General features: G+C 38.4%; 1 protein-coding gene across 1 annotated transcript in view; it reads left to right on the top strand.

Annotated features, from left to right (window-relative positions):
* The window catches only part of FBXO18 (F-box protein, helicase, 18), a 44,752-nt gene that overhangs the window by 19,714 nt on the left and 7,458 nt on the right, over positions 1-17,580 (top strand). The window contains exons 13-18 of the mRNA XM_006862737.1: positions 6,942-7,041; positions 7,139-7,260; positions 9,161-9,236; positions 9,837-10,034; positions 10,697-10,822; positions 12,949-13,055. Coding sequence (XP_006862799.1) covers positions 6,942-7,041; positions 7,139-7,260; positions 9,161-9,236; positions 9,837-10,034; positions 10,697-10,822; positions 12,949-13,055 — 729 coding nt within the window. The remainder of the gene's footprint in view (positions 1-6,941; positions 7,042-7,138; positions 7,261-9,160; positions 9,237-9,836; positions 10,035-10,696; positions 10,823-12,948; positions 13,056-17,580) is intronic.

A 17,580-nucleotide genomic window follows, 5' to 3' on the forward strand; every position in this document is an offset into this window, starting at 1 on the left:
AACATTTTATTTCCTTAGCCTAGTTCTTCAGTGTGTGACATGTGCCTAGCACCAAGTGAAGCCTTGAGCTAGACTGAAAGTATATAGCAAATCCTTGCTTCTTAGCAGCGGTTCTCAAATGTGGTTGTCAGAGGGCTGCTTTCATTACCATGATTTGCCTTTTTCACCACGCTGACATTTGCACTGATGGTGAAAGGCGATAGTGGGCGAAACTGCTGGTTCCATAGCAACAATCAAGGCTTAGTCACCAAACTGCTGTTGTCTTCTTTAATGCAGCATACTCAGAAAAAGCAATTCACTTAAGAATGCTATTGATGATTAAGTTTAGTAACTCTTGACCCTTGAGTATGCCTCTGCTATTCTGTGTGATGATATGCAAAGTACACCCTAAGTACTTCTGCTGCATACTGAAGTATGATGGTTGTCTGAGGAAAAGCACCTTTGTGATTGTGAGCTGAACTGGCTATTTTTTTCCTGTAACATCATTTTTACTTGAAACAACAGCTGACAGACCACCTCTGGTTGTTAAGACTTGGATGACATTTTCTCAGAAATGAAATGTGACTTCAAAGAAAACAACTGACATTGTATGTTGCCAAAGATCAAATTCTTGCTTTCAAGTAAAAATGTAAATTTTAGAAAACTTGTATTGGCCACCATGAGCATGACAACTTCCCATACAGAATTTTATAATGAGATTATTGAGGATATTAACATATGCAAGTTTGTTTCTTTTATGTCAAGTTATGAAATGTGTCAGCATTTAGAAGAATTGTGCAAGTCATTGATCTAATATTTTCCAAATGAGTGTTATATAATGTTACAGAATTATGCATGGGTAAAAGATCTTTTTAAGGAACAGATAGACCAGTGATGGTAACACAACAGAGTACAGAAAGCTCACTGATGTGCTTTCTGATTTCATGTTGTTAAGTTTTGGTATACTATCGAAGAATAATATTCTTGATTATCTGAATAGGCCATTAAACAGTCCCCTTTTTTTAAGCTACATGTCTGTGTGAAGCTGAGCTTTCATTATATATTTCAAACCAAACAAATATCATAACAGAATGAGTGCAGATATAAATATGAGACTATAGCTGTCTTCTATTAAGCTAAGCATGAAGGAAATTTATAAAAATGTAAAATAGTGGTTTTCTCCTTGCTAAATTAAAAAATATATGTAGTTATATTTCAAAAGTTGTTATTTATATTCTCATGCTATATGGTCATGGTTTTTAAATGAATTAAATATTTTTAAATTTTCTCTTTAAAATTTCAGTGATAATTTAAAGATATTTTGAAGTATTTAAAAAATATTTTTTAGTGCCTAATGTGATAAATATTGATAGATACAACTCACATAAATGAAAGTCCCTTGGAGACCTTAGTAATTTAAAAAGTGCAACTCAGTAGTTGTTGTTAAAGTGCCATTCAATAGGTTCCAACTCACAGTGACCTTGTATAGGATTTCCGAGGAGCAGCTGGTGGGTCTGAACTGCTGACCTGTGGTTTGCAGTCCAGTGCTGATCCCAGTTTCACACCAAGAGTCCACTTAGTAATTAGTACTTAAAATATTTTTAAAGTCATTTTTAAAAACTCCAAGAAGTTTGAGAACTGTTGCTTTTAAGAAACTCACTACTAGTTAGATGATATGAGATATATCACTTTTGAAAATATGTAATCTAAGCCATGAAAACATTATGCTAAGTAAAATTAAATCAGTCATAAAAGGACAAATGTATGATCCACTTATATGAAATATCTACAACAGTCAGGTGTTTAGAGACCAAAGCTTATTAGTGGTTACCAGAAGTGGGAGTGATGGTAGGGGAGAGGAGGACCCATTGCTTAGGGAATATTGCAATTTGTTAATTTAAGGGTGATGGGAAAGCTTGGAAGCAGTTAATAATGGTGGTACTTGAACAATATGGTGCACATAATTTGTATTTCTGAATTGTACGTGTAAAAACTGTTGAAATGGAAAGTATTTTGTTACATGCATGTTCATATTTACTTTGTTGTTGTCAAGTGCCATTGAGTTGGTTCCGACACATATCTACTATGTATAGGGTTTCTGAGGAGCTGGTGAGTTTGAACAGCCGACCTTATGGTTCAAATTGAACCTTGTGATCCATTGCCTAACCTATAGTGCCACACCACTACTCCTTATATTTACTTGAGTAGGTTTTTATTTCCCCTTTTTAAAAAGTGTTTTCAGGTGCCATTCCATCAGTTCTGACTCAGTGACACTGTGCACAACAGAACGAAACACTGCCTGGTCCTGTTACATCCATCCTCACAACTATTGTTATGTGTGAGGCCATCGTTGCTGCCACTGTGACCATCCATCTCATTGTGGGTCTTCTTTTTCACTGTCCCTCTGTTTAACCAAGTGTGATATTCTCTAGGGATTGATCTCTAGTGATAAATAATGATAAAGACATAGACTTTATTTTTAGAAAAATTTTATACTTGAGAATATAGTATAGCATTTCCTTGTTTCTTCCACCTATTTCCCCCTATTATTATGTCTTATATTAGTCTGATACATATGCCGTGATTAATGAACCAGTTTTGGAGTCTTGAGTGTGTCTATTTTATTATGGCACTGTAGGATAAGCACTGGACTGATAATTGCAGGGTCGGTGGTTCAGACCCACCAGATATGCCTTGGAAACCCTTTACATGGTTGTCATGAATCGGAACGGACTCAACTTACTTAACAACAGCAACATTGATACATTATTAACAAAGCTGCTTTATTCAGATGTCTTCAGTTTTTGACTATTGTCTGTTTTTTTTTTTTAATTATTTTTAAGTTTTTATTGTGAATTGAGTGATAGTTTACATGGGAGAACACTGATTTTACATGATTGTTTCATTGCAATGATTACAATCTCCTCCGTGCATCATCATTCAACAGTATTTGTTTCTATTCCCTCTGGTTTTTGTTTTTTATTTGTCAGGGGATGCACATAAAAACACTCAGGAATATATAATCATTTAAACAACCAACGGGCACATTCTGCAAGCCTGACTCCTGGCTTCCAGCACCCAGTCCCTCTCTTTTTCTGAGTCCAGAGTCCTCAGCTTCTCCCTCTCTCCATGTCCTCATCTCTGCCTCCATCTCTGGTGTCGTTGCTTCTCTGGATAGGGTCCCACATTCTCCTTGTGCTATTCTCCCTTGATGGTCCTAGGGCCCTCTATTTCTGGACTGTAAGATTAACTACTCCCTTCTTTTTGTTACAAAACTTCTGCCTTTACAGATGTGACAGTCGCAATTAGTCATGATAACAGTTACTCACTATTGAATTATAAGAATCTTATCCCTATCTCTTTTCACGAGACCCATCTAGACAAGATGAAAACCATTCAGTGGGGACTCTCTCTTACCCTGCACACTCTTAAACTATACGCTCTCTTGAAAACTTGTAGGCCAGTCACTTCGTGCCTTTATCATCCTCTCATTTTAGGTAGCCAATTCTAAGTTGCCCGATCCTATCTACCCTGTATACAGAGGGGATAGGATTGATCCTTGATATGAAGACTCCTTCCCTCTCAGTTGGTATTTTGAGCTACTATATCCATAAGTATAGGTCAAATTAATCAAACTGTAGCAATTTACACTTGTTTCCTTTATCAAAAAAAAAATATATATATTTTTAATCTTCCTCTAGTCGAGTTCTGATCATCAGGCCATCAAGGCTAGGTCGAATGGGTACGATCTGCAAGTTTGGGTGTTCTTGTGCCTTTCCCCTCACTTCACATCAGCTGGATGCTTCACTCTCAGCTCTAGCCCTCTGTGGCTATGTCCTTGTCCGTGGGCTCAGGTGTCCCTAGGTCTTACCACACATGACCAACCAGCCCTTCCTCTTCTCTCTCTCATCTCCCGATCAATGGGAGACTATGGAATGTGGTTGAGCTCAGCCCATTTCTTCATTGCTGCCTTTCCCCCTCTTCCACTCACCAATAGACCAGTGTTGTCGCCAGCAAGCCTACATGCCTGCTCATGTGTTCCCTTTGAGTTTCAGTCTTAGAGTGGGGTTTATCCTGAAAGAACTTGAGTGCTTGCCTTGAAGGCTCCCCGGCGAACAACTCTCTTGTTCTTGTAGTTTGGATATTGTCTTTTGCTCTCCCAGGCTCCCATTTATGATACCAATTTCCATTTAGTTTTCAGGTGTCCTTAGGCTCTTCTTGATTGTGGCATTTTCTCAGGTTTTATTTTTGCATGTTATTGATGACCCTGACAGTTTTAAGGAGTACTGGTCAAGTGTTGCATAGTTGCTTGTCTATTGGAACTTAATCTGATTTTTTTATCATGACTAAATTTTAGTTATGGAAGACCACAGAGGTAAATTGCCATTTACATCACATGATATCAAGAAGACAACACATTATGATTGTTGCAGTTGACCTTCATCATATGGCTGAAATAGTGCTTATTAGGTTTCTCCATTGTAGTTACTTTTCCCCTTTGTGTACTCTGCTCATTGGAAAGAAGTCACTGCACTAAGCCCATACTTAAGAAATGAGAATTTGTGGCCTCTCTGAGTGAGGGTAGAGTTGCTCCATGAATTACTTGAAATTCTTTGGCAAGAAAGACTCGTCTCTGCTCTCCATTTATTTATTTATTTGATCATTTAATATCAGATGAACTCAATATTTATTTGTACTTGAGGTTATGGTCTAATCAAGATAGTTTTTAAGCAATGAGGTACAATTTTTTTGAAAGCCTAGTTTTCCTTTGACTTTGGTGACTATCATCAAAGCATGTAATAATTTATTACCTTAGCTTTGATTACATGGAAGAAATAATAAATACCTTGAGTTTGAGGAAGAGCAGTATCTTTCTAACAAGGAAGTAGGGTCTGGGGCTGGATTTTGAAGGATAGACAGTGGCTTTGGTAAGTGAAGAGAGCTTGTAGCCTAGTGGAACACGCTGTGACTCAAGGCAGGAAGGCTTAGGAAATAGTAATCATACTGTGGCTGCTTTGTAAGGTGGTGGTGGTGTGCTGTGGAGTTGGTTCTGACTCAGGGTTTCCGAGGCTGTAAATCTTTATGGGAACAGAAAGCCTCATCTTTCTCCCGTGGAGCAGCTGGAAGTTTTGAACTGCTGACCTTGAAGTTAGCAGCCCAACTTGTAACCACTATGCTACCAGAGGTCCTTTTTTGTAGGATGGTGATGCTTATGTGCCGTGGAGTTGGTTCCGACTCATAGTGAGCCCTGTACAGGGTTTCTGAGGCTGTAAATCTTTATGGGAGCAGAAAGCGTTATCTTTCTTCCGTGGAGCAGCTGGTAGTTTTGAACTGCTGACCTTGTGGTTCGCAGCCCGATTCGTAACCACTACGCTACCAGAGCTCCTAGTTTGCTTAAAAGAAAAATCTACTGTTGGTGTTAAGGAATGATAGGAAATAGAGGATATCCAGATTGTGAGGAATCTTTAAAGTGAGCACATTCTTTTTGTGTGTGTATTGTTCTTTTTCCTAATGTAGCTAGGGAGTCTGTTATTAAAAGTGGAAATAATTAATCTGGTAGGTATAGAGAATCAAGTGAGAGAGAGAGAGAGAGAGAGAGTTGTTGTTAAGTACCGTCGATTCCGTTCTGACTCATAGTGACCCTGTATAGGGTTTCTGAGGCTGTGGGAGCAAAAAGCGCCGTCTCTCATGGGCTTGAAACGCTGACATTGTATTGAGCTGTCTAATATTTATCCAACAGACGGAGTAGACAGAAAGTAGAAACCAAGTCAGTTCACAATGAAGTTTGAGCTTCTGAACTAAACTGATACAGGTGATGAGAAAAAGATGGTTATAAACATTATGGTGGAGTCCTGGAGTAGTGTTGTAGAAAAAGCATTGTACCACAAGGTTAGCATTTCACACCTACCAGCTGCTCCTTTGAAACTCTATACATTATTCCCTGATCCTCCCCTGCATTGACTCATGTTTTTTTCCACCAGCCTAGAAGTCCTTTTCACCTATCAGTTGTTTTCTCCCCTTCAAAAGCTAGCCCCAGATCCGACTTCCTTGATCACTCATGCTAGAACCCACTCCATAGCACTTAGCAGCAACAACAACAACAAACATCATAATGGTTGGAGTGCCAAGATTTGGATTTGGTGCAAGGGATAATGAAAAGTAATTCTGAAGTTTCATAATCCTATTGCTGTTGAATCAGTTCCACTCTCAGTGACTCTATGTTGTTGTTGTTAAATGCCATTGAGTCTTCCAACCCATAGCAACCCCATATAGGATTTCCAAGGAGCAGCTGGTGAGCTTGAACCGCTGACCTTGCAGTTCAGATGACTTTGCAGTCTGGCGCATTAACCCACAGTGCCACACCAAGACTCCCAGTGACTATTTGTTGTTGTTGTTAAGTGCCATCAAATCAATTCTGACCCATAGTGACCCTGTTTAGGGTTTCCGAGGAGCGGCTGGTGAGCTTGAACCACTGAACTTGCGGTTCAAATGGCTTTACAGTCTGGCGCATTAACCCACAGCACCACACTAGGACTCTCACCATGACTATAGAACAGGGTAAAATTGCCCCAAAGGGTTGTCAATGCTGTTATCTTTATGGAAGCAAATTGCTACTGTTTTTCTCTCTCAGAGAGAGAGCTGGTAGGTTTAAGCCACACCTACCTATTGTTTAGCAGTCAGAGCTTTAACCAACATGTTACAGGGTCTCCTAGAGGTTTCACAATAGAAAATACTATTTTTAACAGTTGGAAATAAGACCAGTGATTCTTTGATTACCAAGTTCCTATTTAGGCACAAGTGGTTTTACAGGTGGGAATTTCCAAATCCCCTTTTCTTGTATAGTGAATCAGGAATAAATAGTTGGGTTTGGCAGCATCAGGACTTGGCAGTGATAGAAATGTGCTAGTAGTATACATGAGGAACGGGTTGCTAACTCCTTTTATTTTGTTGTTTTCCTATAGAGCTTTAGATTTGGTGTGGAAATCGCTTATGTGGGAGCTACTATCTTGGATGTCTGCAAGCGAGTAAGGAAAAAGACTTTGGTCGGAGGGAACAATGAGAGTAAGGTTTTCAGTTACTCTGCTTTTATTTGTTTAAAAAAAAATTAGTTTTCCTCTCTGTTTTGATTTACCACAGAGTTTGTGCTCTCTCCCAAAAGGTGGCATTCGAGGTGATTCAAAAGGACAGGTGGCCCTGTTGTGCCGGACAAATGCCAATGTGTTTGATGAGGCTGTGCGAGTGACTGATGGAGAAGTACCTTCAAAAATCCATTTGATTGGGGTAAGAGTACATTTCTGTTGACTGCTTCAGGCACAGTCACTTTGCAGATGAACGTATCCAATCAAAACGTTCAGCTTAATTAGGATTATTGTATAAGAAAACGTGAGGTTTTGACCGTTTTCTGCTGGCCATTCGAATTATGCTCTGAAGTCAGACCAGTAACAAGAGAGAATCGGATCTCCCACTCTGGAAAAAAGTGAATGTCCTATCTACCTTTCATTATATGAAGGAGGCTACTGGCTGGCTGTTGGGTTTTCACCAGAAATTTTTCTGGTTGTGTGTTGTTCATTGTTCTAAGAACAACTGAGGTAACAACATGCTGGGAAGTTCTAATGTCCTCTAGTGCATTGAGTTTGAACACCTGGGTTCTAGCTCTGGTTCTGTCACTAACTTAGTGTGGCTTGGAGCAAGTCACAACTTCTATGTGCCTCATTCTCTCCTTCTCTAAGACAAAAAGAATGCCTTTTTCTTTACCTGTTTCACGGGGAAGTTAGAGGATTAACTGACATGTGTAGATGGCATTTTTAACTTTTTGGCTAGCATATATTCATTCATTTATTAACGAAAAAATATTTATAAGGGCTTATTGTGTGCTAGGCACTCAATAGTAATAAGTAACTCAATTGAAAGATGTAATTTTCCTTTTTTTATTTATAATGATTTTATAGCCATATTATAGAAATTTTAGAAATTATAAATAAAACGAATCACCCATGATCTCAGTATTTTGTATAATAATTTTCATTTTTCCTACTATATTTTGTCTTTGTCCTTATAGATGTATATTTTTATATAATTGCAATGATAGTATCCATAAAAACTATGTTGTATTTCACTCAGCACATATTTTCCTTCATATTGCTAATGTAATGACTTTATGATATTTCATCCAGTGAATATAGCATAATTTAGCTTTCCAAATAGTACTTTTGGAATAGCATCCATGTTGGGCATAATGAACAGTAAGTTGTTCTCTTCCCCTCTCACATACCCATTTTATCGCCTGTTGTATGTAATGTTGCTCTTGATTACATCTGGTCTCCAATGCTAATATGTTATACTGTCTTATTTTGGTCTCTGTTTTCTATTGATGTTTTATGTGTCGCTTCTCAAAGAGATTATAAAGCCCTGTATGGGGAGCCCTCATCTCTTCCTTGTGTGTTAGTGCCTGGTTTTGTCTAGAGTTAGTGCACACAGCTCTCAGCAAACACTTCTTAGGTGTTGTTGTTGTTAAGTATCGTCAAGTCGGTTCCAACCCCTAGCGACCTTGTATAGGGTTTCCGAGGAACGGCTAGTCAGCTAGAACCGCTGACCTTGTAGTTCAATGACTTTGCAGTCCAGCGCATTAAGCCACAGCATCACACAAGGACTCCCACTTCCTAGATGGGACTTGGCTAAAGCATGAACCTATCAGGATCTTACCTTTTAAAATGTAGGATAATCTGGATCTATAGATAGTCTGTAGTTCTTCCTTCAAAAGAAGCAACGGTAAGTATTCATACTCAGTACTTCGTATTCAGATACCATTTGTATTTTTCATTTCAATCTTTGTATGTTTCTGGAAGATAGATTTAAACTCCCCCTGTATTAGTGAGAAAACAGAGTGCAGCTAGTTTTAAAGATACATAGAAAGAGTGTGAGGGAACAGCCAAAACATAGACGCTGATAATGCTGAATTCCAGCTGCCAAGTAGCCTCGTTTTTTGTGCTCAATGGAGTGTCCTGTTTTGGGTGTGGTTTGAGATCTGTTTCCAAGAAATTGTCTCATTTCAAATTCAAAACAAAAACAAGCAAGAAAAGAAAAACAAAACAAAAATTAAAAATAGCAACGAAACAAAAATGAAAACAAACAAACCCAACAACAACAAAAAAACAAAAATCCCACCAAAAAACTTTTTCAGGGGATTAAATCATTTGGATTGGACAGAATCATTGATATTTGGATCCTTCTTCAGCCAGAGGAAGAACGGAGGAAACGTGAGTACCCTGCTGGCCTTGGTGCAGTGGAAGGAAGCACTTGAGTGACAAGGGATGGGCAAAGAGTGGGCTGTTCTCAGTCAGTGTTCTTACTTTCCTTCTGGAGCAGGGTAGAGCTAGTGGTGCTCGTTTCCCATGAAGAGTGAGATGCCTGAGGCCTCCCCTTTTCAGAGGTCCTGACAGCTCTTTGTGGGCCCTTGTCTCAGAAGTCTTAAGTTTCTTCCTAACATTGGTCCCTTCTGCTGTCTTCCATACCATCTTTCTGTCTGCCTTGGCCCCAAATGAGAATCTCTGACATTTTTCTATAGCGCTTTTCTTTTCCTGGTTGTAGCGCTATTTCACATCCCTGTGAAGGAGGTAAGGAGCTCATGGGTAGGGTTCTTTATCCTCATTTTGGAGATGGAGAGGCTAAAGCACAGGTTATTTCACTGACTTGCCCAGGAACACACAGCAAGTTAGTGAATTAGTCAGGACTAGAACCTGGATTTCCCAACTTGAAAGCCATTGATCTACTATGTTGTTGGTTATAAATGTGTAGCTGTTGCCACTGTACTTTAGTGCAACTTATATCAAGTTAACCTGTATATGTATTCTCTGTAGAACACCTCATTATTAAAGACAAATTTATTAGAAGATGGGTGCACAAAGAAGGCTTTAGTGGCTTGAAGAGGTATGTGACTGCTGCTGAGGATAAAGAGCTGGAAGCAAAGATTGCAGTGGTTGAAAAGTATAATATCAGGATTCCAGAACTGGTGGAAAGGATAGGAAAATGCCATATAGAAGATTTGGACTTTGCAGGTAAGGAAAACAGTTCATAACTTTCCATCAGGAAGAGGAGTACCTGGTCTTCTGATGCTCTTGCTGCATGAAATATCACTTGTGATCAAGGAGTTCTTTGCTAAGTTATTGGTATTGTTTTAAAAGAAAGAGAAGTAAAGCTGTCATTCTGTTTTAGGGACTCTCCTTTCAAACCAGTTGTTGCTAAGTGCCGTGGAATTGATTCCAACTCAATAGCGACCCGGTGTAGAGTTTCCAAGGTTTTAACTCTCTGTGGGAGCAGAAAGCCTAATCTTTCTTCCGCAGAGTCATTGGTGGACTTAAACCACGGACCTTGTAATTTGCAGTCTAGTTCTTACTGTATGGAGCCACTATGCTCCCCTCAAGCTAGTAGAACAGGGCCTCTGTTCCTTTTTCTATAAGATATAGGAGGTGGATGTTCACTTAGAACTGTTGAATATGATTCTGAAATGTACTACTGTCCTGAAACTCATTTTCTTATGTATTTTATTTATTAATATCTTTTTGATTGTAATTTTCTCCTCACTGCCCTGAAGACTACACATAGGCAAGAAAATGTAGTTAAGACTTTAAGAGAACATTACGAGGAGTAAACATTTTTTCTGTGTCTTCTTTCCTTTCCCTGTCAAGTCCCCATCTAACTGTTGTGCTTTTAATTCTAGAGTACATTTTGGGCACTGTGCACAAAGCTAAAGGCTTGGAGTTTGATACCGTGTATGTTTTGGATGATTTTGTGAAAGTGCCGTGTGCCAGGCATAATCTTGCACAACTTCCCCACTTCAGAGTTGGTAAGAAGATTGGCTGCATTCTTCACTTTAGACATTTAAGAGTTGACCGCATGTGTTTGCTCTTGACTGCCTTACTTTCTAATGCATGTGTGGCCACCTAATATGATCCTTATAGAAACAAAATTACCTCCTAATCTTAAACTCTTGATTCTTATGGTGGTTTTTAGAGAAACCAAACCTTCACAGGGTCCACCTCTTTAGGGGCTACTTCTAGGGAGGTTATGTTTATTGTGGCTTACTTAACATGCATGGACTCTTCTAGTGGCGCTGTAGGATAAGCTCTGGACTGCTGGCCCTTAACAACAACAACTCATCATCTTTGGATTTTTCACCATCAGGCATTGGCTGCTTTAGCCTCATAAAAACTGTAAAGTTTTCGTGTAGTTTACTTGCTTACCAAGAGGCTTTTTTCTTTAATTAATCTGCCCCTTTTTAATTAAAGAGGCCAGAAAACCATAAAAGATGAAATAGTGAATATCATTTTCTGCTTTTATGTAAATTTATACTCAAGTCTAGTTATTAAACTCTAAGCATCAGTGCTATTGTTTTAGTTTTAAATGTTAGCACAAACCCACTTGAAATTAACCTAAAAAAAATAATAAACAAGAATTCTCTATTAACCATGGATTCAAAATTTGGGGCATAGCATATAAGAACATATATTTTTATAAGCAGTTTTTTGAGGGTATATAAGTCCTGTTGTGGCGCTGTGGGTTAATGCGCCAGACTACAAAACTGTTTGAACTGCAGGATCAGTGGTTCAAGCTCACCAGCTGCTCCTTGGAAACCCTATACAGGGTCGCTATGGGTTGGAATCGACTCGACGGCACTCAACAACAACAACAAATATATATATATATTTTTCCCTTTCCTTCCTTTATATATTGGCGTGTCAAAATATAAATACTAAAAATTCCTTATCTTTGCTATTGTTGTTAAGTGCCATTGAGTTGGCTCCAACTCCTAGAGACCCTGTATAGGGTTTCTGAGGAATATCTGGTGAGCTTGAACTCCCGACCTTGCAGTTCAAGTGGGCAATTCAGTCCCGCACATTAACCCACAGCGCCACCCCCGGACTCCATCTTTTCTATATAGACTCATAAACTGAGAGGGAGATATGATAGTATGTATAAATTGGAGTAGACTGGGGAAAGGCGGTAACCAGAGAGAGACAGATCAACTGCCTTATGTTTTGAAGTTTACTTAATTTATCATCTTTTTTTCCTTGCTGGTCATTCCATGTTTCCATACTTAATTTTTTTGTGTGTGTGTGAAGAAAAAATTCACCCATTTTGAGAGTATACAGTTTAATAGCTTTTAGTATATTCATAGATCATCTGCTTTTTATTGAGCACCACTGTGCTGAATATTGTGAATGAGAGAGAAGAGTTAGTTGTAAGATAGTCAATAATGATGTGTATACTTATTTTTCTTCTTTTGGTTGTCCCATGAAAAGAAAAGACATTTCCAGATTGCAGTAGGGTAATACCAGAGAGACAGCATAATGAAATGGAAAAAATGTGGGCTTTGGGGAGGAATTGACTAGATGACGCAAGTGGTTAAGTACTCAGTTACTATCTGAATTTTGGTAGTTCATACCCACCTAGACCTGCTTCACAAGATGGGTCGGTGATCGCTTCTGAACGATCACAGCCTCGAAAACCCTGTGGAGCAGTTCTACTCTGAGCACATGTCATGGCCATGAGTTGGAATTGACTCAGTGGCCACTGATAATAGACTTGGGTTCAGATCTTGGGCACTTGATTAGCTTTCGCTTTCATTTAAGTGATTTATTGCGCTGATTTCTTACACAGGATTGTGGAGAGGACGACTGGGGTAATGAATGTATGCATTTATCTGGTATATTATGTAGATTGAATCATTAATGGACAGATTTCAGGATTTACCTGAGCAGGACTAAATAAAACTCAGTATTGTCTGCCACTAGTCTGTTAGGTTTTTGGAGCTGGTGTGTATAGGAAAATTTTATGTATACTGACAGCAGTTCTTGAGTGGGTTTTTTTGGGGGGTGGGAAGAAGTGGTATATTTAGATAAGAACGTAGACTTTTATAGTAGTCTTTTAAGGAAAATGTATATACATATATGTATTTTTTCCTTTCTTTAGAGTCTTTTTCTGAGGATGAATGGAATTTACTGTATGTTGCAGTAACTCGTGCCAAGAAACACCTGATCATGACCAAATCATTGGAAAACATTTTGACTTTGGCTGGGGTAAGAAATATGAGTACCAAAAAATCCCAAACCCATTGCTCTCAAGTTGATCTGACTCATAGCGATCCTTTAAAATGGAATAGAACTGCCCCATAGGGTTTTCAAGATGAATCTTTATGGAAGCAGACCACCACAGCTTTCAGTATCTTCTATGGAGTGCCTGGTGGGTTTGAGTTGTGATGTAGCATTTTGACCACTACACCACCAGGGCTCTGAGACATGGGTTTGCATTTGATTTAGTTTGAGTAAGACATCACCCTTTTAGGCACCATCCTCAAAGCCTTTAGTTCAGGAGCTGAATTATAAGAGGAAGACTTCTTTTTGTATGTACAGAAGCTGATTATTAGTGCAGAAAAGGTTTTAACTAAACAATATGTGGGTTCTTTTCAAATTTAATTTAAAATTATTTTAAAAATATTAACTGTGTACATATATTCTTCATTTCGCCCTGTTCAATTAGTTCTCAACACCCTGTGGAGAGACAGACAAGAATGTTTTCTGTGCCTAAACTTCCTCCCTCCCACTCCCTAGAGCTTTTTAAAATGGCAGTTGCCATCACCAGGGGATGTCTACAAAGGAATATGTCCCTGCAGGGGAGAAGTGTTCAGTCACTGGCCTCCTATCATTAGCAGAAAAGTGAGTGAGTCAGCTCTCACTCTTTACTCTTTACAAAGCAACCTTTTCCCTACTCTCTTTACTTGTAGCTGTTTTTCTGCCTTTCACAGGCTAGAAGAGAAACTGTTTAGTCATTACAAATTAGTTGACAACAAGAAAGAAATTTGAGTTAATAAGGTATTACTTAAGGAGCTCTGGTAGTGTGTAGTGGTTACGAATCGGGCTGCGAACTGCAAGGTCAGCAGTTTGAAACTACCAGCTGTTCCGTGGGAGAAAGATGAGGCTTTCTGCTCCCATAAAGATTTACAGCCTCGGAAACCCTGTGTAGGGTTGGTATGAGTCGGAACCGATTCCACGGTACATAACAACAACAAGAACAACAAAAACAACAAGGTATTACTTAGTCCATTTTTTCCTGGACCAAAGATACTAAATAAAGTCTAGAATTGAAAACTCAAATATGAAAGTTAATATTAATGCTCTTTCTGTAGTTATCTCCAAAGTACATCATTTTGTCCAGCAGGACGATTTATTCAAAGTGCCTTACTGTATTGTTCTTTCAGGAAAGTTGACAATATTAGGATCAGTGGACCCTAAGCATTGCTCTAATGGCTCTGTGCCTTGGCAGGAGTACAGTGACCAGGTTCTAGTAAAAAGTGCCTAGAGTCTCAGAGTTGAATATTTATTGAGTACTTTCTAGGCACTGAGAGTATAATGCAAGGCAGTAGAAATTTCCTGTACTCATTTGGCCCATCTCCTAGATGAAAAAAACGTTTTGTTTAAACAAACTCTATTTCTATTTTTAGAGAAAGGTAATATTGGGGTTAAAAAAGAAGAAATTGCAAATAAATGCTCTGTATAACCTATCATGATGTCAAAGGCTTCTTGCAAATCTCTGTTTTTTTATGTTTTTAATTGTGAACTGAGTGATAGTTTACATAGGAGAACGTCGGCTTTACACCATTGTTTCATTGCAGTGATTACAATCTCCTCTATGCATCATCATTCAACAGTAGTTAAGACTTTAAGAGAACATTCCCTGTTTTGTTTGTTTGTTTGTTTTTTTGGTAGGGGCGGGATGTACACAAAAAACTCAGGAGTATATAATCATTTAAACAACCAAACGGCACATTCTACAAACCTGACTCCTGGCTTCCAGCACCCAGTCCCTCTCTTTTCATGAGTCCTGAGTACTCAGCTGTTCCCTCTTTCCATGTCCTCATCTCTGCCTTCATCTCTGGTGTCTCTGCTTCTCTGGATAGAGTCCCACATTCCGCTTGTGCTCTTCTCCCTTGATGGTCCTAGGGTCCTGTGTTTCTGGACTATAAGATTAACTACTCCCCTCTTTTTGTTACAAAACTTCTACCTTTAAAGTTGTGACAGTCACAATTGGTCATGATAACAGTTACTCACTATTGAATCATAAGAATCTTATCCCCATCTCTTTTCACGAGAGCTTTTTGCATGTCTCTTGTCATTTTTGTGCATCCCCAATCAGTTTTTCTTTACTTGGGCCTCACCTTGTGGTGCTAGCTTAAGCATCACAACGTGGAACTAAAGCCCTTTTTCTGAAGCTGTGTGTTTAGTGGCACCTGGATCACCCAGTGAAAGTTCAAGAGATGGTCTAGAGCAGCAGTCAGCAAACTTTTTCTACAAGGAAACAGCGAATATTTTATGCTTTGCAGGCCATATCATTTCTAGTGTAATTACTCACTTCTGTCCTTTTAGCGGGAAAGCAGTATACACAGTATGCAAACAAATGAATGTGACTGTGTTCCAACAAAACTTTATTTACACAAACAGGCATTGGACTGTATTTGGACCACCAGCTGTAGTTTGCTGACCCCTGGTTTAGATAGTGATAAGTGTGACTTTTCTTAATCTTCAAGCAGCCTTCACCCACTAAGTGAATTTTTAGATAAATTATGAGTTTTTTGTTTAACAACTGTACTATAATATGTTTTTTGACATAAAAATAGTGTTAAACTAGTAGTTAGACCTATAACAAAACCAAATTGTCATTTTGGTAATTTTAAATGGTAGCATTCTAGAACAGTAGCATTATATTATAATATGGATTATATAGAATTTTAAATAATGATAGATTTGAGATATTAAAATATTATGAAAATAGCACATTTTCTAACCAACCATATACATATCATTCCTATATATATTTTGAGTATGCATCTTTAAAGAAAATTGACCTGCTTTCTTTTCCCCTCCCTATAACCACAGTTTATGATAACCACATTTTTTTAGCTTATGAAACTTAAAATAACTCCTTATGGCCTCTACTCCCCACTCCAGAATCATGCTATCATTATTGTCTCAAAAATACCTTCTGTAGTTGTTTTGTTCACATTAGGATACAAGCAAACATTTGGTTGTTATGTGTTTTAAGTTTATTTTCTTTAAAAAAAATATTGTGTATTAGGTGAAAGTTTACATAGCAAATTAGATTCTCATTATACAATTTTCACAGTTAGCATTCTCATTATATATCTTTGCTATATTTTCATTAATTTTCCTGCCTCTTCTTGTGTTCTCATTTTTGCTTTAGGGTAAATGTTGACCATTTGGTCTCATACAGTTGATTGTTTAGGGGAGTACATTATTCACTGGTGATTTTGGTTACTTTAGAAGTTAATCTATTCTAAAGTACCCAAAAGTGGCTGAAAAATGACCTCTTGGAGTAGCTTCAGTTCTGAGTTCAAAAGGTTATCTTAGGACAATAGTTTCAGGGTCTCTAATCTTTACTGGTTCCCTAAGTGTGACTTTTAGGAATCTGAGCTCTGTTCTTCCTTTTCCTCTCCTCTCATTCTATCTCTATATTTGTGTCCTTGGTCAGAATGGAAGAGAGTGGTAGAAGAGTACTAGAAAGCTCTTCTGCTCTCAGGCTAGAAGAGGTCATGGTTCATTAGGGCTATGAGTCCTATGGACTGGTTTCTTCTTTGAGTCTTTGCTTTCCTTCATTCTTTATTGCTCCAGATGAGTAGAGACCATTATTGTTATCTTAGTTGTTTTTAATATCCCAGACACTACTAACCAAGCTAGCAGGTAAAACATCTTTATGAACTGTGTTATAAACTATGGTCCCAAGCCTTCAAACCCAGTAAATTAATCCCGTGAAGTACTTGGTTATATCCAGAAAATACCCCTAACTGTACCTTCTGTGTGCTTTATTATAATATAAATATATGTACAGCACACACAAATTTGTATACCTGTGCCCACAAATACACTTATACATGCACACTCATGTACTCACATATGTCTTCCTATGTGCATACTAACCATGTAACCACACACATTTTTTTTTGGGGGGGGGGTTGTTTTTACTTTTGTTCACATTCTGGTGTGGCACTATAGGATAAGCACTGGACTGCAAGGTAAGTGGTTCAAACCCACCAGGTGCTCCTCAGAAACCCAGTTTTGTTGCAAAATTGTTTTAAGTTATAATATATAACATTTTTATGGGGAAAGTATGCTTTACCCACAAAAGAAAATAAAATACATAATCACGATAAATTCTTCCTCTTTGCCAAGACTGAGGAAGGAAACACCTGCCTGACTACATGGTTATTCTGGGTATTCTGAGGAAGCCTGGGAAATACTGTCCATGTATGTGAACAGATGTTTATAAATCTGAAAGACTTGATATGAGGAAGTTCTGCTTTTTCTTTATCATAGCTCAGGAATAAATTTGGAGACATCCCTTATAGGAAATGGCTAATCAGCCTTCTTTCAGAAAAACCCAAACTGAAACCGACTTTTGCCGAGTCAGTTCCAATTGATGGTCAGTAGAACTGTCCCATAGAGTTTTCAGTTCTGTAAATGTTTACAGAAGCGGACTACCACGTCTTTCTCCTGTGGAGTGGCTGGTGGATTCAAACCACTGACCTTTTAG

The sequence above is a fragment of the Chrysochloris asiatica genome, unplaced genomic scaffold, assembly GCF_000296735.1.
Source record: "Chrysochloris asiatica unplaced genomic scaffold, ChrAsi1.0 scaffold00050, whole genome shotgun sequence".
Taxonomy (NCBI): Eukaryota; Metazoa; Chordata; class Mammalia; order Afrosoricida; family Chrysochloridae; genus Chrysochloris; species Chrysochloris asiatica.